The sequence below is a fragment of the Pelodiscus sinensis genome, chromosome 4 (assembly GCF_052426305.1).
Source record: "Pelodiscus sinensis isolate ZL-2025 chromosome 4, ASM5242630v1, whole genome shotgun sequence".
Taxonomy (NCBI): domain Eukaryota; kingdom Metazoa; phylum Chordata; order Testudines; family Trionychidae; genus Pelodiscus; species Pelodiscus sinensis.
In genome coordinates, this window is record NC_143055.1 from 42481766 (window position 1) to 42503661 (window position 21896).

At 39.3% G+C, this 21896-nt stretch overlaps 1 protein-coding gene across 10 annotated transcripts in view; it reads left to right on the forward strand.

Annotated features, from left to right (window-relative positions):
- The window catches only part of TBC1D1 (TBC1 domain family member 1), a 188882-nt gene that overhangs the window by 63455 nt on the left and 103531 nt on the right, over positions 1-21896 (forward strand). For 9 of the 10 annotated variants that reach the window (XM_014576744.3, XM_075930589.2, XM_006129528.3 and 6 more), the window contains 7 exons: positions 4366-4899; positions 8232-8321; positions 11791-11895; positions 12409-12541; positions 14039-14130; positions 16140-16250; positions 18316-18444. In XM_014576744.3, coding sequence (XP_014432230.3) covers positions 4366-4899; positions 8232-8321; positions 11791-11895; positions 12409-12541; positions 14039-14130; positions 16140-16250; positions 18316-18444 — 1194 coding nt within the window. The remainder of the gene's footprint in view (positions 1-4365; positions 4900-8231; positions 8322-11790; positions 11896-12408; positions 12542-14038; positions 14131-16139; positions 16251-18315; positions 18445-21896) is intronic. The other variant, XM_025187957.3, reaches the window with a different exon arrangement.

Consider the following 21896-nt stretch of genomic DNA (forward strand, 5'->3'; position numbering starts at 1 on the left):
ATTTAATTTTGAATTTCTTCTTGCACTAGAATGATGAATCCACATCTGTAGGAAAACTATGTACTGGTCTTTTGTCAGAATCAACCTGGATTGTTAAATACCTTTCTGTATTCTCCAGTGTATGAATATAGTATGACATCCGTGTATTTTACATCCTTTGTTGCCGGTCTGATAATATAATTGCCTTGCTCCAATCCAAGGCACTGTAGGACATAACCAAGTATGGTACACACAATGTAAATGTGAGCAGACAGTTAAGGCTTACATGTGCTATTCAGATAGCAGAAGCAATTTCAAACTATCATTGGTTCAATTCATGTTAATTAATGAATTAGCCTCAGATAAACTAATATATTTTCTTTGTAATTTATAGGTTCTATTAATCATAATTGAGTATTTCCTAACATGGATTCTCTGCACATGGAGAGATTTAAAAAAAAATAATTTAGTCAGGACTCCCACCTGAAGGAATTGTAGAATTAAACAACAAAAATGAATTAGTTTGGGTTTTTTTCCAAACAAAATTATTTTATGTCAAAAACATTTTTGTCTAATGGTAGGATGTGTTACTGTGAAGATTATAACAAGATTTGCTGTTAATCTACCAATAATACAAGTCCTTGGCATTCCAGATTCTTCTGTGGCTCTTGTTATATTCTGCAATGTTATTTTTCTTTCCTTTTAGAGTTTGAACTTGGTAAACACGGAATTGAATGGAAGAGGCCAGAGTGGATGAAAATTGATTATATTTAAATTAAATTATTAAATTAAATAGAGGTTTAATTTTAAAATATAAACCTATTTAAAATTAAATTTGAAATAAACAACATATGTCAAATATTAAACTGATTTAGAATCTATTAAAATCATTTAAATTAAATAAAAAATAATAGTAGGTAGTGCTTGTTTGATGCCAAGGTTTAAAGGAAGTCAAACCACTGAATTGATGCAAGTTGCTGGCTAAGCACTTGGAAGTGGAGTTTTTTGAAGGGTTCAACAGCTTTTGATAGAAGCAGCCTCTTCTGAAGGGGCAGACAGAGTATGTTCTTCATTTCATTTCATTCAAGTAGATCATAGGGTCGTAGTGTTTAAGGCTAGAAGAAACCACTAGATCATCTAGTCTGGTTTCCTGTATACCCCTAACACCTGCACATTTCATTTAACAATTGAAATTAGACCAAAGTGGTACAGCCTACAGGAGATTAGACTACCACAGAGAATGGGGAAGACTGAGGTACCCCAGAGCTCAAGTTCCCCACATTGATAGGGAGATGATTAAGTGAAATATATCTTGCAGATAACCCTTGCAAGCAGCCTGCACCCACATGCTGCAGAGGAAAATGAGAAGACCCCAAGGTCACTACCAGCCTGACCTGGGGGATACATGCCTTGCCACATATGGTGATTGGGTAGAACTTGAACACATAAGCAAGAACCAGTCAGCCAAACACAGGGATGGCCTTACCATGAGGCGAACTGAGACGGCTGCCTCAGGTGCCAGGCTGTGAGGGGGGGGGTGCCCCTAGGACCCAGAGTATAGAAAATGGTGTCTGCTGCTGGTGCATATGTATTCTTTCGGCTCTAGGTGCACATTTCATTAGTTACATTTGCTGTTCAGGCGTTTGAACAAGGCATTTTAAGTTGTTAGTTCTCCTGTATTGGGGTAGTAGTAGAGCAGTGCCATGAGAGGAGCTAGAACAGGAAGAAGGCAGAATTTAGACCTTTCAAAGTTTTGGCCCAAGTGAGGGGGCAAGGGGGCATCATTTGATTTCCCTGCTTCAGGTGCCAAAATGTTGTGGGCCGGCCCTGAGCATGAGAGAGCTTGGTGCCACTCAGAGTTCTGGCCTTTCCCATCCCATCTAATGTCTCATCCAGTCATATCTATCCCTGATGCTTCAGAGGAAGGTCTTTTTGCTAGACTGAACCTGCTAAGCTTTTCCAAAATCCTCTCAGAAGATACATCTTCCAGTTCCTTGATCACCTCTTGGCATCTGTTCTCATTTAAATCTTTCTTGAAGGTGGGTGACCAGGCTTATACAGAGTATTTCAAATGAGGTCCCATCAGGGCACTGAAAAATGGCATTAGCACTTCTATAAATGCCTTGCCTAATACAACCTTTGATCACATTTGCCTTTTTTATACCCCTATCACTTTGGTGGGTCTTGTATCAGAAATTTTTATTGCATGATTTTGCATTTAGTATTGTTGAATTTCATCTCATTTCAGTCAGTCAGTCAGGTCTTCAACTTCATCCAGATCTTTGTGTATCACATTGCAATTCTCCTCTGTATTGACAGTATCTCCCAGTTTTGTATCCTCAGCAGATTTTATTTTCACATCCCTGCTTAGCACATTAGTCTACTTAAGTGACACTTTTATTCAAAGTTTAGAAACCAGTTGGGAATTTAAACTGCAGGAAAATTTGTTTCCCCCCCTCTTCTAATCTATGTATGATAACTAGCTGTGGAAGGGTGAGATCCATTACAGCTAAAATCTTCAGGTCAAGGCCACTGATGAGGGGAGGAAAGGGGAGGGAGTGGTGGCAGTTGTCTCAGAGCCCAGCAATTCAAAAAGACCCCAGGGCTCCTGGCTCTGTCTGCCTCTATTGTGGCACTGTCGGAGTGCTCTGCGTGGTGTGGAAGGCTGACTGCAATGGCCCTATCCTTTTGGCCAGAAGTCCTGCCCCTTTAGGGAATGTGGAGCTGACCTTGCCCAGGGGCCCACAGAGACTGTTGGCTCCTCTGCATCAAGGACATGGTGACCAGAAATAGTCAGTGCAATTAATTAACTATTGATAATACTGCCTTTTTTAATAAATCAGTTTTAAATGCAAAACATTTTATAAACTTACTGTCCAGCACAAGTAGCATTGTTTTATATAACAAATAAGTACATTGTAAATGCTGCTTTGCACAGTTTTTATTGAGTTGATTTCCAGTCAAACTCAGTTAAATAAATCACAAGTATAAAATGAATAATCTAGTATTGGTTGGATCTCCCTGGTTCGGCACTCTTGGGACCTTACCAGTCCCAGCTCAAGGATTCTACCTAACCAGGGGAGGTAATTTCTGGCCTCCCTGCCACCAGCCCTCTCCAACCCTGGCCTGACAGCTAGCTTCCTAGCCAGCTTCCCCCTCTTGCTGACCTCCGCTGCTCTGTCAGCCCCTGCTGCCCTATTGGGCAGCCCTGCTGCCATTGATGTCTGGTAGCCTAGGCCGGTAAAGACTTTCCCTTCCTGGAACATCCATAAGAATATAAGAACAGCCATACTAGGTCAGACCAGAGGTCCATGTAGTTCAGTGTCCTGTCTGCCGACAGTGGCCAATGCCAGATGCCCCAGAGGGAGTGAACACAACAGGTAATCATCACGTGATCCCTCTCCTGTCATCCATTTCCAGACCTATCCTCCTTTAACTTATCTAGCTCTTTTTTGAACCCTGTTAAAGTCCTAGTCTTCACAGCATCTTCTGGCAAGGAGTTCCACTGGCTGACTGTGCACCAACCTTCCAGACCATAGATGTTGCTGGATCAGAGAGTCCAGGTTCAGAAAGTTTCAATCTGTACAGTGGTTCCAAGTGGAGTCCTTGAGGTCCTTGTGAGTTACCATGGGTTGTGCATGCTTGAGCACACTGGAAGACTATTCCAAAACTTTTGAACCTGGAAGATGTTGTTTATTCTCCACACAGCATGGTGTATGCTGCACTTCTTAGCCTTAAAAATATGTAAACATTGAGGTTCCAAATAAATGTAATTTAAGCTATATAATTGCTTAAATAAATATATATCGATGTATACATACTAGGTATCCTCTTAGTGAGCAAAAATAGGCTCCAAATTGAATGTAAAGGCTATAATTAGTTGCAAATCAACATGATTTAAGGGTTACCAAGAATCAACTTTTCTTTAGGCAAAGAACTAAAATATACAAATCAAACCACTTAAAATCAACGATTTATACCAAAGTTTCGTGCTTGCTGATATAAAGCATGATTAAAATTTATGATTAAAATGGTTTTGATTTAAATCAGTCCACTTACTAGAGGCTTTCTTGGAAATCTTCAGTACCTTGATGACTCAGTCCACTGATTAGATTTTAATGATGATGATGTATTATTAGGGAAGCAAATAAACCAATTTTCATCCCCCCTGCAAGATTTTTTTATTGAACAATGATTAACTGCTAATGTGCATATTGTCTTAGTTAAATTAATGATGTCCTCAGCTCGTCTCTTAGAAAAGGAAATGCCCAAAGTCAGAGGCTACTTGGAAAGTGAAAATCTGATCTGAGGAGTCTCCTTTTAACATTCTAGGGTTTTAAGTGTAAAGAAGCATTTGTTGATATTGTATTTTCATCTTTCTTGTAGGTGCCTGAAATTATTAGCTCCATTCGGCAGGCTGGAAAAATCGCTCGTCAGGAAGAGTTTCAGAATAATCTATCTGAAGTTGAAGACCCTTTTTCCAAAAAGTTTGAGGTCTTGTTCTGTGGACGAATGACAGTAGCACACAAAAATGCACCCCCAGCGCTAATTGATGAATGTATTGAAAAATTTAACCATGTTAGTTGTAGCAAAAAATTGGAATTTAATTCATTGTCCCAACAACATGAAGCTGTCAATAATTCCGGAGGATTATCCTTCAGTGATAAATTGCGATCTGTTTTCCAACCTTTGGTCACCGAAGAAGAGGAAAGAAGACCAATTAGGAAATCTTGCTCTCAGCCTGGACTGCGTTCTTTATATTTTAAGAGAGACTTGCAAGATAGGAGCTGGAGGAGTAACAGTTTTGCCAGCTCTTTTGATGAAACTGAGATTTCATTGAACCTAAAACGTCAACTTAACTATGGACACAACGTTGTGCAGCCAACAGATATTGCAGGAAACCGGACTATGTTATTCACGGTAAAACAAGATTGCAACTATTGCTGGCATATTATGTCTCTAAACACTAGATAGGAAATATAAAAGAAATGTCCTACAAAGATGAAAATTCCTCCTTAAATAACTTCCTGCAGTTATTGGAGCTTAAGTTAAACGTAAAATTGTATATATATTTATTTTAAAGTTTTATCATTCTGGGTAAAAACTACATTATCAGAAAAATATTGAGTTAAATGGTTTAAAAACAACACCCTCTAAAACATTCAAAAGAAAATGTTAAGAAATTAATAGGGAATATTATTAATAATGATCTGATGTAAAGACTGGGACTAATTTATTTCTGTGATATTGTATGTGTGTTTAGCATAATACACCCACAGCCTTTTTGTCCCGTAACAAACAGTTTAATTAAGGTGCTCTTGCAGTTTAACTCCACCTACTCCCAGTAGTAGTTGGTGTGTACGTGTAATTGTGGGTTACTATGGTAGTTATGAGCATACTGAAGTTGAGATTGGCACCAGATATACAAAATTAACAGGAAGTTATACCCCTTGTTTGGTAGGCCATATGGTTAAAGGTCAGAATCTGAAGAAGATGTGGGTTAGTTTTGTTTCACTTTCCAGTTATATTACAAATTAATTCATGTTTGCAATATTCTGTACAACACTGATTAATTAGATGAAGTATAGCAAACAATATTTTGGCTGGTTAGCTTGAGCTCATCTCTTGAGAACATTAAGTACTTGTGTGCATTTTTTTTGGCTGGCTGTCCCTGGAGATGGTGGCAGCAAGAGACTAGGTGTTGATTCTGTGCTTTTTAGTACTAAAGTTTTTTTTTAAATACTGTTTAGTACTTATCAAATTTAGCCCTGGTCTGCACTACAGAATTAGGTTGATGCCAGCCAGATCTAACCATGTATGTATCTACACTAAAACTTTGCTCCCTCCAATGGAACTATCCTGCTACACTAAGGCTGTGTCTAGACTACATGCCTCTGTCGGCAGAGGCAGGTAGATTAGACAGATCAGCAAAGGCAAATGAAGCCGCAATTTAAATGATCGCGGCTTCATTTACATTTACATGGCTGCCGCGCTGAGCCGACAAACAGCTGATCAGCTGTTTGTCGGCTCGCGCGCTAGTCTGGACGTTCCCCCTGTCGACATCAAAGCCCTTTGTCGGCAGCCCCGTTATTCCTCGTGGAATGAGGTTTACCGGGGCTGCCGACAAAGGGCTTTGATGTCGACAGGGGGAACGTCCAGACTAGCGCGTGAGCCGACAAACAGCTGATCAGCTGTTTGTTGGCTCAGCGCGGCAGCCATGTAAATGTAAATGAAGTGGCGATCATTTAAATCGTGGCTTCATTTGCCTTTGCTGAACAAACAAATCTACATGCCTCTGCCGACAGAGGCATGTAGTTTAGACGTACCCTAACTTAATAACACCACATTCACAGGAGGCATAAAGTCAGCATAGACGCTGTATTGCTGACAGTGCAAGTGCTTCTTATGAGGATGCACACTGTCAACACAATGAACAAAGCGTAGATGTGCAAGTGATGTAATTACTATGACAGCTATATTCAGACATAAATTAGGTAAACTTAATTTTATGGTATAGATATGCCCTTAGATTGCATCAGACTAAATTCTTAGGGCTTTCTTATGGCCCTGAGCCATGGACTTCTCTGGAGTAGTGGACAAGATGAGCTGTTAGCAGGGATCTCAGAAGGTTTACACCTACACAATGGAAGTGTAAGCATTATGCCTTGAGGGATGAGATTAGGGCAACAGTAGTTATGACTATTCTAGAATCTGTGCTCTGCAGCTGTACATTGCCTTCTTCAGGGAGGTGAATTTGGTGGGGGGAGGAAGGGAATGGATGGAAATGTGCTCCCCTGCCTAAAGCCATACCTTATGTGCCCTTCTTTCCTAGGCCAAATTCTGTACCTTGAAAATACAATAGCGCCATTTAAAATAAACCTTAGTTTTTAAACAAATATTGTTTTGAATGATTAAACCATGGCAAACATTTGTGGGTTTGAGGGAAGAGGGATATATTTAGGTCTAGCTCCCTGCCCACCCTGGTAAACGTTGGGACTTTCGTAGAACTTCAACTACTAAATTGCCACAACACTTCTTAAAAGAGGCATGTAATTTAAAACTGTGTTTCGCAGATGTGGAAACTGAACATTTTGACTCAAATGTGTAGGTGCTTCAAACTTGAATGTATAGAGTTAGTTACTCAAATAAGTGACATGACTGTAGATATGGCTTCTCTGAGTGCTAAAGTGAGAGAAGGCATCAAGAATGAATCCATGGGGAAGTTTTAGAACAGACAAAGGGGGCCCAGCTCTCCTTCCCTACACTCTTGGATAATTCTTTACAATAAGTCAGGTGTCTTATATAATGTGCATTCTGGGAATTGTAGGGGTGTGGGGAGGGCGGAGAGGAAGAAAGGGGAGCTCTGTGTGGAATCTACTTTTCTAAGAGGAAAACATCCTAAAATTATCCTGGCTGCAGATACAGTCTTCTGACAATTGGGATCAAGATGCTCCCAGAGAACTGGAACCAAGTTTACAATTTAAATATTTTGGCCCATATCCAGTCTCATGAAAAATGGTGCCAGAAGCTGAAAAATTCTGAACATCTGTTTCACCTTAGCATGTAATGTCTGTCTGGGAAAAAAGCTTCTTGTTCAAACCTGGCAGTGTTTCACAGCAGCTCAAGGTTATTGCTGCAAAACTGGACTACAGCTAAATGTAAATAAAAGATATAACTCCAGTGGCCTTGTGTTTATAGCTTGAGATACATTGCCTTTAAGTGCTGTGTATATCTAACAGCACTTAAAAAACACAACTGTGGGTTTGATGTGTTTCCAGGCTTGCCTTTTGATTTACTGCAGTTTCATCACATGACGTTGATTCAACTGATATGTGACAAGGTCAGGGGAAATCTGAATTTTTGTAGAGTCACAGAACCATAGGACTAGAAAGGACCACAGTGATCATCATGTCTAACCCTCAGCCAGGATACAGGATTTTTCTTGCGTGTAGTTTTGCTGTTCTCTAGTTAAATGTAGGTCCTTTAATATTTCCTTTGCTCATAAAGAAAACAAAATCCCAGTTCAGTATCTTAGAATGCTATAAATGTGATAGTAAGTCCAAGTCCAGCCTTGCATCAATATTTTCTCTCATTCAAAATGTGGTGCTTGTTGTACTATTGTAATTTAAATCTGCATTGGGTCATAGAGTGGAATAATTTCTCATATCCATGGAATATTTTGTAGTTAGAACAAATCTGATGTAATATTTCTTGCAGCTCAGTGTAATTGTTTTTATTTAATTGGTTTTCAGATTGGGCAGTCAGAAGTTTACCTCATCAGTCCTGACACGAAAAAAGTAGCACTTGAGAAAAGCTTCAAGGAAATATCCTTTTGCTCTCAGGTAAATTTTTTACAATAGTTCTGCCATTCATGAATTGTCATGGATTCTCCTCTCCCTAGTCATTCCAAGTGGATCCCCATGTGAGTAGACCCCTTGGCATTCTATAATTTTGTAAGGTCTTCATTTCTTGTTTAATGTTTAGCCTTGTAATGTCTGAGGTCATTACTTTGTTTTCTGTGAAGTAAAACATAACTGGGCCACATCTCCTGTCAAGTTCTGCTTTTATATTCCAGAAGACATGATTCACTGTTGCGCAAGTTCAGGATTCCCTCAGCTATTTTAGTGTGGTGTACAGTGTGTTATCAGTCACTGAAACAGACTGAGCAAACACTACTTCAGAGTTCATTGAACACTCTTCATAAATAACATTCAAACTCAGGTTACTTTTTGTTGTAGACCACACAGATATACACAATTATTGCACTCAGCTTATAGTTAAGGGAATCCAGAGATACACTGTTCCTTACCCCTGTTTCCCCTGCCCCCACAAGCCGGGAGAGGGGAGCAGACCGGGGTAAGGGGGTAGAGGCTGGGGCTACAGCTGAGGGTGAGTCATGGGGATTGAGCCTGAGAGCAGGGACCGGAGCAGAGCTGTAGCTGGGCCATGGTGGGGGCTGGCATCTGGGTGCACTGCCAGGTGTGGCTCATCCCCAGTCCAAGAATGAAGCCATGGCCAGCAGCAAAGGCTGGGGGCGGGGTCTGGGGGGAGAGAAGGACAGGGCTGGTAGCAGAGCTGTGCTGGGGATGGGGACAGGCACAGGGATGGGAGCCAGGGACACAGCAGTGAGCGTTGTCAGGGTAGAACTGAGGTCAAGAAGGAGCTGGGTAGTGCTACCACCATGCCTCTATGGGGGCTAGCTCAGGTCACAGCATTCCTCCAGACATTCCTTCACATTACCCTTGGGCAGCCTGCTGCAGTGCAATCGATCTTACCTCCATACAGAATCACCTTTACTAGCCATCGCAGAAGAGCAGCCTGGCTTCTTTTGAGGAGACCAATGTGACTTCAGGAGACCATGTTTAATACTATATGTTTGTATTGAGGTAGAGTCTAGGATACTGAGTCATGGAGCAGGACCCTGTTGTATTAGGGTGCTGTAGATACACAGAACAAAATAGCCCCAAATAGCTTACAATCTAAATACAGTATCACATAAGAAAGAGCTGGTAGGATAGAATACTAGACAATTTCACAAAGAAAGCAGGAGATAACACTGGTAAGCATGATAGACAGAGATATTAGCAATGCTTCATTTTTGCCAGGGCTGAGCCTTTAGGCTTCTCAGTTCGTAGTCTGGGCATCTCGGTGCTTTTCTGGCAGTTATGAAAGTAAATAAATAGCTTGAGTCAGGCGCCTCTTTTGTTACCAATTAAGCACTGGCTATCAGCACAGCAGCTGCTTGGCCATTCTGGAATCTTTTTGCTGGCATCACAGCACAGGGGTGTTTTAAGGAGACACTTGAAGAAGAACAGTGAGGTAGTTTTATGCATTTTTCAGGGAACTGCCATGTGCGAAGGACAACAGAAGCAGAGAAATCCTAGTGTGTGTGTGTGTGTATGTGTTAACATTTAACACCTTAGTCTTTTGAATCCTGCCTTCCATTTTCAGACCTTGGCTTGGCTTCCTAGTTAAAGATAGAGGTTTTGTGGATTGCTGTGCTCACATCAAGCAGAGTTGATCATGGTGCTGACAAACAGCTGCTGTGCTGGGACATTGGTTCAAATAAATGAATACACTAAGTTAAGAGTGTCATGAATTGAATGTGAATTTCATTAACTTGAGTTTCTTAGAACAGCTATGTCCTTGATATCTTGTTCCACGTGAATGAACCAGTGATGGTGTGGCTAATCTGGTTAGGTCCTGTGATGGTGTCACTGGTGTGGGCAGAGCTGGCACCGAGGTTTGTTGCAGGGTTTGGTTCCTGAGTTAGAGTTATTACGGTGCGGTGTATAGTTGCTGATGAGAATTTGCTCCAGGTTGGCGGGTTGTCTGTGGGTGAGGACTGGCCTGCCTCCTAAGGCCTGTGAAAGTGAGGGATCATTGTCCAGGATGGGTTGTAGATCACTAATGATGCGTTGGAGAGGTTTTAACTGAGGACTGTTGGTGATGACCAATGGTGTTCTGTTGGTTTCTTTGTTGGGCTTGTTAGTCTATGAGGTGCCACAGGACTCCTCGTCACTTTTGAAGTCTTTCTGATGACTCAGGATTTTGGCTGAAAAAGTGACCTGAGGTGAGGTCAGTTTCTTGTGTGATCTAGGAAGTTTTATTTAATACTCATTGAATCAACATAATATCAGTTAGTTAAACCAAGTTTTGGTGTGTCATCTACATGACATGGAGCAACTAATAACAGGTAGAAAGAGGGACAGTTGGGGATAGAAGAATTTGTATTTAGGAAATAAAATAGTACAAAGTTTGATTATATTTCTCTCCTTCAGTCATTGTGCAGTGCATACCAGAAGCCCTGATCTTGCAGAGACTTGTGTGCATGCTTAATTTTGTACAGCAAAAGTAGTTCCATTGTATTCAGTTGAACTATTCAAATTGAGTGAAGTTAAACACATGAATAAATCTTTGCAATATTGGGGAAGTAGGTCTTAAAAGTCTTTAAGGTAAGTACTTTCTTTCTCGACATTTGAGCTGTGCTTATCACATTATGGGCACTGCCAGAATAATGTAATATGTTTTTTTTCCTCAATTCTGTACCTGATTCTGTAATCTTTCCTCTTTCTGAGTTAGATGTACTAAGAATGTTAAATATCAGTTAATTTACTAGTTAAGTAGTGGATGGAATTTCCATCAACTACTCGACTAGTCAATAAGCATTTCTGCATTCCTCCTTTGAAATGTACAAGAGCCCCCACTGGGGACTCAGATGTGCTGCGCTGCCACATTGAAATGCTGAGGCGGTGTTCAAAAGGGGCAGCGCCGCACAGCTGAGCCGGGGAGCAGCTGTGCAGCACTGCCGCTTTGAACGCCGCCTCACTGTTTCAAAGCGCCAGCGCCGCACAGCTGATCCCAGGTTTAGCTGTGTGTCACTGCCTCTTTGAGGTACACCCTCTTCCCTCACTCTTTGCTGCCTCTGTCTGATAGAGGCAGCAAGGGGGGGGAGCGGAGTCAACTAGTTGACTAGTCCTTAACATCCTTAATATGTACTGACAATAGTAGTCCAACTAAGTAAAGGTCACTGAATTAAGTCCCTAGTATGGATGCAATAACTTTGTAGCAGTTCTTTAAATTTAATGCTATACATTGGAGGTCAAATTTTATCTGGTATGTTTAGTGGTATGTTTAGTGGTCATGCATGTGTCTGTCCATGCAGTTTCTTCTCCAAAAGATCCATTTATAAATTTATAAATAAGTATTTAATGCTGTTGGGCATCTGTCTAATGTTGGTGGGATAATTACTTGTGTGGAATCAACTTGTAAATGTGTCTGACTCTTTTGTTACTACTACTTTTGTGCCAGGGAATTAGACATGTGGATCACTTTGGGTTCATCTGTAGAGAGTCTTCAGGAAACGGTGGCTGCTACTTTGTCTGCTATGTGTTTCAGTGCACAGATGAAGCCCTGGTAAGAGATGCAAATTAAAGTCCTGATCTGATACAATCTTATGCTTTTCTGTTGTTTGCTCTCAACTCCCATTGCATTTATAAAAATATAATTGTTCTTAAGATTACATGCTTTCAAGAAACTACATTTTTATTGAAGTTGGAATTAGGGATGTTAAATTTAGATTAATCAGCTAATCAAATAGTTGATGGAATTTGCATCAATTCTTCAGTTAGTTAATAAGGGTGCCTACGCCTTTGAAATGTAGCAAGAGCCCTGACGGCTCTGGCTGCATTTCAAAGGTGGAAGCGTTGCAGGGAGAGCAGAGCCAGTGGGGGACTTAAGCAGTCCCCCTCTTGCCTAGTGCTCCTTGTTTTTGAAATGTATGAGCCCCCTTGTTTCCCATCTGCTTTGCTTTTGAAATGTACAAGAGCCCTAGAGATTGACTTTGCTGTGTTGAAAACAACACCAATTTAGTGTAGCAGAAATCACATTTAAATCTTTTGCCTTGATTTTCTCTTTTGTTCTTGTTAGGTTGATGAAATCATGATGACTTTGAAACAGGCTTTCACGGTAGCTGCTGTGCAACAAACCTCCAAAGCTCAGCTCCAACTCTGTGACGGATGCCCTATGCAATGCCTGCATAAGCTCTGTGAAAAGATAGAGGGTAAGTATTAAGCAATGTAGATAATGAAACCTCTTGAAAATGTATTCTGAGTTGCCAAAGTCATATTTTTATGTGTGAACATTGATCTAAAGAGATACACTTTTTTAAAACTCAGGAATATATTAACTTTGGACATTTGAAAGCTGGTCAGTTAATTAAAAAGTAACTTCAGTATAAGGTCAGACAGAGTGCCAGTGTCAAGAATGATCAAATAAAAGCTAAATTGATTCATACTGTGTATTTAATTACATTTTAAAAAGAAATAAAGGTTAAGTATAATTGCATTGAAAATTACACAGTTCTTAAATTTGTAAACAATAAAAAATGGAAATAACTTTTAAATGTACTTTTAAGGAATATATTGCCCTAGCTGAGGATTGCTTGTTCTGTTAATGAACTGAGATAGATAGAAGAGGTGGTCTGCTCTCAAACATGATGTCAGACAGTGGACCCCTTTGATGTGTTTGAACTATATTTCTGGTAAAAAACAAAGTAATTGCAGTTTACATCCATTGTACAGAAAGTGGCAAAGACTTGAGGCCAGGAACATTTTGCAATTCAGCAAATCTTACAGCTAAGAATTTAGCTATTTAGGGCAGGACTGGGGTGAATGAGGAACAGCAGCAGCTGTCAAATAAATGAAAAGCCACAGTAGCTTGTTGGACCAAGATATATCTTATATTAGACTGTAGGAACAGCAGAATATCCACAACAACACTATCCTGTATTTTGTTTTGGCCTGCAGCTAGCTACAATTCTGAGAGCATTAAAAAGACAATTGAGTCTGATTGACTATTATTGTCCACTTCAGTGTGATGGAGAAATGTATACATCCCGCAATCAGAGGCTTAACAAGTACAGAAACCTTATAGTGGAAAAAGAAATTTAATCAAGAATGAGAAGAGGAAGAACTATTGACAGCCACAGGATTGTCTCCTTTAAAATATCAGTAAATGAATTCAGCAAAGGAAAAAGCTGGAGAATACAGTATTTAATATATCTTGGCAAAACTCTTGAAGAGACAAATTAGAGACAAAGGCATATACGTGAGAGAGTAGCTAATGGCATATAATAAACCCAAAACCTCTACTGCATAAAACTTCAATAATGAGGCTGTTTGCTAAACTACAGCAGATTCTAGGTTCATTCTGTAATACAAAGCCCTGCAGTCTTCTACATCAGCTAAAAAGCCTAATCCTGCACTTGATTCCAGCAAAACTCCTTGATGCAAATGATTGTTTCCTCATTTTACATGTATCATAAAATTAGTACCGTATTTAGAGATGGTTCTATATAATTACTTACAAAAAAGTACACTTCTTTTAAATATATGTACTATAGTGCCTATCAGCTAAAACTAATGCAGATAATTAATTTAAATAGCAATGATTATAACTCTTATTTAATCTTCTGTGTACATCATATGATTAGTGTATTATATTGATTTATAGTTTGCTTATTACTTGTCTGCTTTTTCTTGGTTCATCGCTTATTTAGGGCTACATCCTTCTAAAACTAAACTAGAACTCCAGAAGCATCTAACACTACTCAATAACCAGGAACAGGCCTCTGTGTTTGAGCAGATTCAGGTAATATGTGTATTTTGTTGGCTTGTTTAGTTTCTAAGTTAAAAGTTACATAGCCATGCTCTTGTACAATCTATGTCAAAGCTTGTTTTCCTGAGATTTGTTTGTTAGCTTCTTGCAGTATTTGGTGACAATTGGGAAATCTCCCCGTGTTTTAAATTCTCAGTCATTCACCATTGTTTCTACGGCTGATCAGGTCTTCCATCTAAACTGTTTTTAATAGAAAACTAGATTTTTGACTAATGGAATTTTTACAAAGTGTCTATAGAAAACTTTACTTTTCATCAAAAAACTAAGCCTCAGAACATTCAATTTGAAGATGTGAAACATTGTTTTGATACTTGTGACCAAAACAAAACGTTTTGACATTTCTGAATTGAACTTCATTTCAGCTTGATTTGATATATGACCTCAATGTAAATATTTTGTTTTGTCGAATCAAATCGGTTTAGTTTTGGAGAAATCTCATGTTAATTTGTGTCCTGCTGAGTTGTCATGTTGCCTCACTGGCGTAACAGTTTGGGGCTATGATGCATCATAGGATGAGTAATTTCATCTGAGAGAGAATGGGAACATAAGGCACCATGCAGGCAGACTCACTTTAATGCGGAACTAATCCAAAATTAAATATTTTGACAAATTGAAATATTTAGATTTGGGGCAGACTAATCAAAATTGAAAATGTTTGTTACGTAATATAGTAAGACCTGGGAATTTTGAGGTTAATGGGCACTATTGCGTCAGCTGACATTTTGGTAATCTAAAACTTGTCTAATTGCATTGAGGTCCCTAAAACATAATCTATTGAAGATTGTTTGTTTTTATTTTATTGTTAAATTGTAGAAATAATCCCCTGTATGAAATGTAACAAAAAAATCTATCATCTCTTCATGCTTTTTCAATACAGATTGTGGTGGTCTGGGATTCTAGATGCCGGGTGTCCTTAAGGCTCAATATTTTTTTCCTGATTTCCGTTTTTGAGGTCTTTCTAAAAATATTTGCCATGTGCAGAGATGCTTCCAGTCACATATGACATTTGCTCATAATATATCCCAGATATTATATACATAATTGTAAGAATGTCATGAATTTAAAAAAAAGAAAAACTTTCTCTTTGTGATATGCACTGTAATAGGTTACCACTTGAAGAAAAGAGTTATTTTCTAATAATTTTAAAGGCTAAGTGGAAATTGGAATAAGCAGAGATTAACACGTTCATCTTGTCTCCTCTCAGATGTTCCTTAATAATAGAATTTTACCTGTTGTAGAACCAGCCATTAATGCATTTCAAACACTATTGTGATTATAACTGAGTTTCCCTGTAACTAAAAGAACGTTTAACTGAGTTGGAGAGTATACTTGTAATTAATTTAATTTAATCAATTGTACATGATTTTTCTAAATGTTTTGAATACCTCTTTGCAAAATACGATAGCTGCACTGAGTATTTAAATTTTAACCACTCCCAAAATTTGAGATTAAAAGTCAATAGCAAGATTACAAATATAAGTTGAATTTTTGAAATTCCTGTGTTCCTGTGTTCTCCTAAGGTACTTTTACAAAGGTGATGTTTTATATAATGAAAATTGTATCTTAGTAAAAGGTCAGATGGGTGAGAGAAATATTACATAAGCACTACAGAGCTAAAACTATAATTTTAATTTGTAATCATATTGATAAATAATATTTATACTGAGAGTTCTAGCTATGACAATGTTATGTTTTCTAAAATATGGTTCAAATGACATTTAATAGATTGTAGCCGCTACTGTTAGTCACAGCACCATATGGTATTTGTGAAATATAATCAAAATATGTATTTATGTTGCTGTATTGTTTGAATCACTGGCGTCCTCTAGAGGAATTGTACAGCAACATCAAATAGATTAAACTATTTGGTGAGCATTTACTACACTCTAGCAACCACAAAAGTTAAAATACATGGGAATAATTTCAAAGCTACTATATGAATGCACCTCTTATTTTTCCATGTGTCTGGTTTCTTTTTAAAGAAGTTAAGACCAAGAAATGATCAGAAAGAGAATGAGTTGATTATCTCTGTTCTAAGAAACATGTATGAAGAAAAACAGAAGGATCATGTTCACATTGGGGAAGCAAAACAGGTACGTAAAATTTCACAAAAAAATATTTTTTCTGCTAACTTCTCGATGGTGAATTTCAATCTTTGTATTTAATGTTAAATTAATACTGAAGTGAAAACCCATTTTGCTTATTCCTAGTGGGATATTTATTATTTAACATGTTTATTAGAAAAGTACCAAGAGTTAACCAAGAGTGTGGTCCAGTTGTTCCATGCGCTGTGCAATCACTGTACAAAAATATCTGTGTCCCAAAGGCTTACAAACTAAACAGACAAGACAGAGACAGGATTTGGGAGAAGAAGTAGAGCACAGAAGCAAAGTGAACAATGGGATTGCAGTAAATGTCATTTTAATACTGTGATTTGGTGTGGGAAGTGACTTTATTTAATAGGAATATTCTAAATCAGTGGTGGGCAACCTGTGGCCCACTGGAATTCTGTGTGGGGTCCAAAAGATATTTTGTTTACCCATGTGTAGGGTTGCCAGATTACTCTGGTTTCTGTCCACAACGTTTTTTTTACCTCCTTGTATTACTAATGTGTCCCACATGTAAAGCAAGGGTATGTGAAATGAGGTGCTAGCTGATTGCACACACTATTGGGAAGCACTTTGGGGCAGGTCTAGGAAGGGTTTCCTTCACCAAACGAAAAGAAAAAAAATACAGAGATGTTTCCCTGCCCCCTTGCTGCAGGGTGTCATTTTGTTGGCCCCGGGATGTCAGTCCTTTCCCTAAACAGACATTCAGGTTTAGCTTCCTCCCCTGTAGGGAGGAGAGCAGGTTCTTACCCTGGAGAAGCTTATTTTTCTGCTGCCATTAGCCTTACAGCAGTTTGTGTCTCCTCCCTCTCATCAGATGAGGGCTTTGAAAAGGTCTCATACATGAATGAGATTTTCATAGGAGACGAGTGATTTTGAATGTCTCAGTTTTGGAGTACCCACCTTGATACAAGATGAACGGGTATGATTTTTAAGAGAAGACTGAACACCCCTCTCTGAAACTCAGTTCCTATTAAGGTGGCTCAATCTGGTAACCCCAAAACCGAGGCACCCAAAAGCACTAGTCACTTTTGAAAATATTAGTCAACATTTCCTTCAGTTTCTACCAATAGCAGGAAATATATTGCAATGCCTACTCTAGATAGTTTTCTCCTGCTGGTTGGGTACACAGTGAATGCACTGAAGGGTCAGATTCATTGAAGTTCCTATGTTCAACATCTTGGAAATCTGCTTCCTCTAAGTATTCCGAGTTAAAACATGAAGTAATTCGAAAGGCATCACCCACTTTTCCGTGGCTAGCCCTGGTTCATTTTAGTCTCTGGTCTTTCTATTGCTTTTTGGTTAATTATTATCAAAGCTAAAAAAGCTTCACTTTTTTTTCCTCATTTACTGTTTTGTCAACTTTCCTGTCATTTGGGTATCTGACCTGAAATGTGTGAGCTGAGGTAGGACAAAAGGAATTGGTGTTTGGGGGTTTCATTTTGGATTTATATCAATTATTTTTATCCAATAGTTTCAGAGTCTAGACAATTGGCAAGTGGGTGTTTAGGGAGTAAGATGATATCTTATATATGTAAACTATATGTGATTTTAATACTGCTGAGACATACTGTAATGTGTTTTTTCAGCTCCTGAAACCAAAAAATATTAATCTGGCCGAAGCTCTATCAGTAAAGTTGATTTGCCTCTCACCAACCTTTCTTCTTAGTAGAAAATATCATAGCTACTTCAATCTTTTATCTTCTGAGCTGTAGAACTGTAAATAACTTTGAACTTCATATCTTACAAATGAAAAACCCAAACGCCCTGAATTTTGTTACCTTCTCTCCTGCAATGTTACTCATATTTGCTTTCTGGGTAACGAATCCTACTCTTCAAGTTCTTTGTTAAATTGGAAGAATTAAAATATAAACTACCGCAAAGCTTTAGCACTGTTATGTCTGTAGAAACACAATGCACACACAAATAAGGTTAATATAGCTTTGGTTTAGAAAAGCTTGAAAATGTGTTTGAGATGTCAAAAATCGTTCACTGAATTTTTTGTTTTGTACTACCCTGTATTTTACATGTGCTTTCTTAAATATCACAGGCTTCACAGCCTTTTGGAGAGGCTACAGGAAATGAGATGCCAAGCAGTGCTCCCAGGTTCAGATTAGATATGTTGAAGAGCAAAGCTAAAAGGTCGCTAACAGAATCATTAGATAGTATCTTGTCACGGGTAGGTATCTTCATTTGTACTTACTATAAATTAATAGCATTTATCTAAGTGACAAACACATAGTTTACATCGACTTTTGTTTCTTTCCAAAGTAAGTTATTTAACAGTTATTAGAGTTCTAGAAATACTTAGGTAAACATGGGCTTTGTAATGAAAATTATAACTTTCATATAGAAGTGAACAAAATAAGTGGATAAAGAAGCAGTAAATACCATTTTGGGGTGGGGTGGGGGAGGGGAACTTTTCAAAAGCTTTCCTAGAGACTATAAAGGAAGCTAAGCAGCTACAGGATTAGCAGTAAATTCTCTCATGGACTTGGAAACTGGTTAAGGGAAATAAAACAAATTGTTCAGTTTTTAATATAAGGAAATTAAATGTGGGCTTACTAAGAACTATTAATAGGACAGGTATTTAAAATAACATTTATTAATGATGTGGGAGAGGGGGTGAACAATGTGGTTTCAAAATTCTGTATATACCCCAGAATTATTTGTGTCAGACCTAGAGAAGATTAGGAGGAACACATTTGGGTGATATAATGGAAGATCAATGAGAAGTCCTGTGGCACCTTATAGACTAACAGATTTATTGGAGCATAAGCTTTCGTGGGCAGAGCCCCTTCCCACTCCACTGGGGGAGCAGCAGTGCATGGACCCGCTCACTCTGCCAAGCTCCGCAAGCCAGACCTGGGAGGGTGGGGGCTTTCTTCCGCCTCTTTCCCCCTCCCCACCCCCGTGCTCCTCCTAATGGGAGCCAAAGCTGGTGCGGGGACTGGAATGCAGCACTAACATGAGCACTGCAGGCAGCCCAGCTCTAGGCCCGGCAAGTGGTCCTGCCTTGGAAGGAGCTTGGGCCCAACCACAGACTCCAGCCCCACAAACTGGAAGGCAAAACGTGGGGGAGGGGCTCGGAGAGAACTAGGGGGAAGGAGGGTAGGAGAAGAACGGGCTTGTCCTGAAAGGGGGGGCAGGGCAGGAGAAGAAAGGGGCAGGCACCAACGGAAAGGGTGGAGGAGAGACAAATGCCAGGGGGCCAAGTGGAAACAATGAGGAAAAGGGCAGGAGGAGAGAGGGGAGGTGTCAGGGAGAGTGGAGGGGATAGCATGATGCTGGGAGAGGGGAAGGGAAGGGCCTTGGGGGCAAGAGGAAACAAGGGGAGGGGGAGGTGCTGGGAGAAGGCTTGAAAGAAGGGGTGGGCACGAGGAAGGCAGGGATAGAGCAAGTCATGTGTGAGGGCACAGAGGGGCATGAGAGGAACTGGGGCAGAGGGTGTTGAGGGGATGGGTATCAGGGAGAAAGAGGGGAAGGAGGAAGCACTAGGAAGGTGCAGGGTTAAGGGAAGGTGCAGGTCCCAGGGGATTCTGGAGGTGAAGCAGAAGGGCAGACACCTGCAGGGGAGAGACCGGCATTGGAGGGGAGAGGGTTCAATGGGGACCAAACTCATCCCCTATGGTGGGAAAAGTTCTTAGAGGGGGTTACTTTTACTTCTGGTCATGTGTCCATCTTGACCCCGAGAGTCAGGGGCATAGTAACCAGAGATCAGGGGGTGTAGGTTCAAAAACTGTGGCCACCATATGTAGAGAGAACATGGCCATCCTTAAAAGGGGGAATCCTTGGTGTTCCGCATTAAAAAAAAATATTGTTTGGTGTTTCTCGGTCTTAAAAAGTTTAAGAAACACTGAGATAGATAAAAGTTGATAAGGTATATTTTATAAAACAATGAATAGTAGAGAAGATTTCTCATGGAGTCCTATTGATCCTTTCTTATAATACAAGGACTAGGGGGCATTCAGCTTAATTAAGGGCAGGTCAACACTGTCAGTGTGTTGCCAATTTAGCTATCCCTGTATACTGCATTGGCAAAGTACTCCTAGCATGGATGCAGCTCATACTAGTAAAATTGCACTGTTACCAGCATAGCTTATTACAGCTACCAACCCTAAAAGAAAATAAGCTCTCCCAGCCAAATCACAATTTTACCAGGATAATTGTGTTTTCCGTGGACATTTTTGCTGGTACAGATGCATTTCTAACAAATCACACTTCACCACTTCCCTGAACAATATAACTATGCCAGCAAAAGTTTGTTGTAGAGAATGGACTAGAAAAATAAAAATAAATATGCCCTTACCAAACATAAGATAACTTTTAAAGATCTCTGCCACAGATTATAAAGGCCTAATTTATATTAGGAGAGTTTTGCTGGGACAGTCCTCATGTACATTATTATATCAGTGTAGAAGTGTTTGATTGGCATAAGCTATACTGGTGTAAGTGCAGTTGTAGATGGATATGTTATGCCACTATGATAATGTAGTGGGGAGTACACTTAAAACATTTGCAGATATCACTGCTTTTTTCAGAATTCAATGTGAGCTTGACAAATTGAGAATTAGTTTGAACTCAGCAAGATGAAATTCATTAAAGTTAAATGTGAAATGCTACACTTGGGAATGAAAAATTAAATGCACAACTACAAAATGGGGAATAACAGGCTAAGTGGTAGTACTGCTCAAAATGAGCTGGAAGTTGTAGTGGGTCACAAACAAAATGAGTCAACAAGGCGATGCAGTTGCTAAAAAAGCCAAGTAGTATTTTGGGTTGTATTAACAGGAAAGATGTGTATAAGATACAGGAGGCAATTGTCTCACCCACCTTAGCACTGGTGAGGCCTCAGCTGTAGTACTGTGACCAAGTCTGGGTGCCACACTCTAGGAAATGTGTGAACTAATTGGACAGAATTGCAGAGGAGAGTGACAAAAATGATAGATCAGGTTTTCTAAATATTTTTATGAGGAAAGGTTAAAAAAATGGGCATGTTTAGTCATGAGAAAAGACAACTGAGTAGAGACCTGATAACCCTCTTGAAATACATTAAGAGCTGTTATAAAGAGCATGGTGATCACTTCTCCATGTCCACTGATAGTAGGACAAGAAATAACAAGTTTAATCTTCAGTAGGGGAGATTTAGGTTAGATAATAGGGAAAGCTTTCTGTTCTAACTATAAGGGTAAATAAGCTCTGGAATAGGCTTCCCAAGGAGAATCCCTTCTGTAGGAGGTTTTTAAGAACAGTTTGGACAAATACTGGTCAGGAAAGTTTACTTGGTTCTGACTTTGTGCAGGAGGCTGAACTTGATAACTTCTCAAGGTTTCTTCCAGCCCTGCATTTCTATGATTCTTTTAATATAACTGCATCTACATTTATTGGTATAGTGCTGTCGGTTAAAAAAAAATCAGGCCCTTACTTAATATAACCATATTGATAAACTTTAAGTGTAGACCAGGCTTCAGGCAAAAAAGTTAGTAAGATTCAGAAAAAAAATAGTAGTTATCCATGGCAGTGATTCAACAAAGAAGTCTATTGTAGTAGGAATGCAACTTCATACAGAACTTTAACCTTAGTGCTTTAGAATATAAGCCAAGTATTAGCTGCCTGTAGTCAAGAGCATAT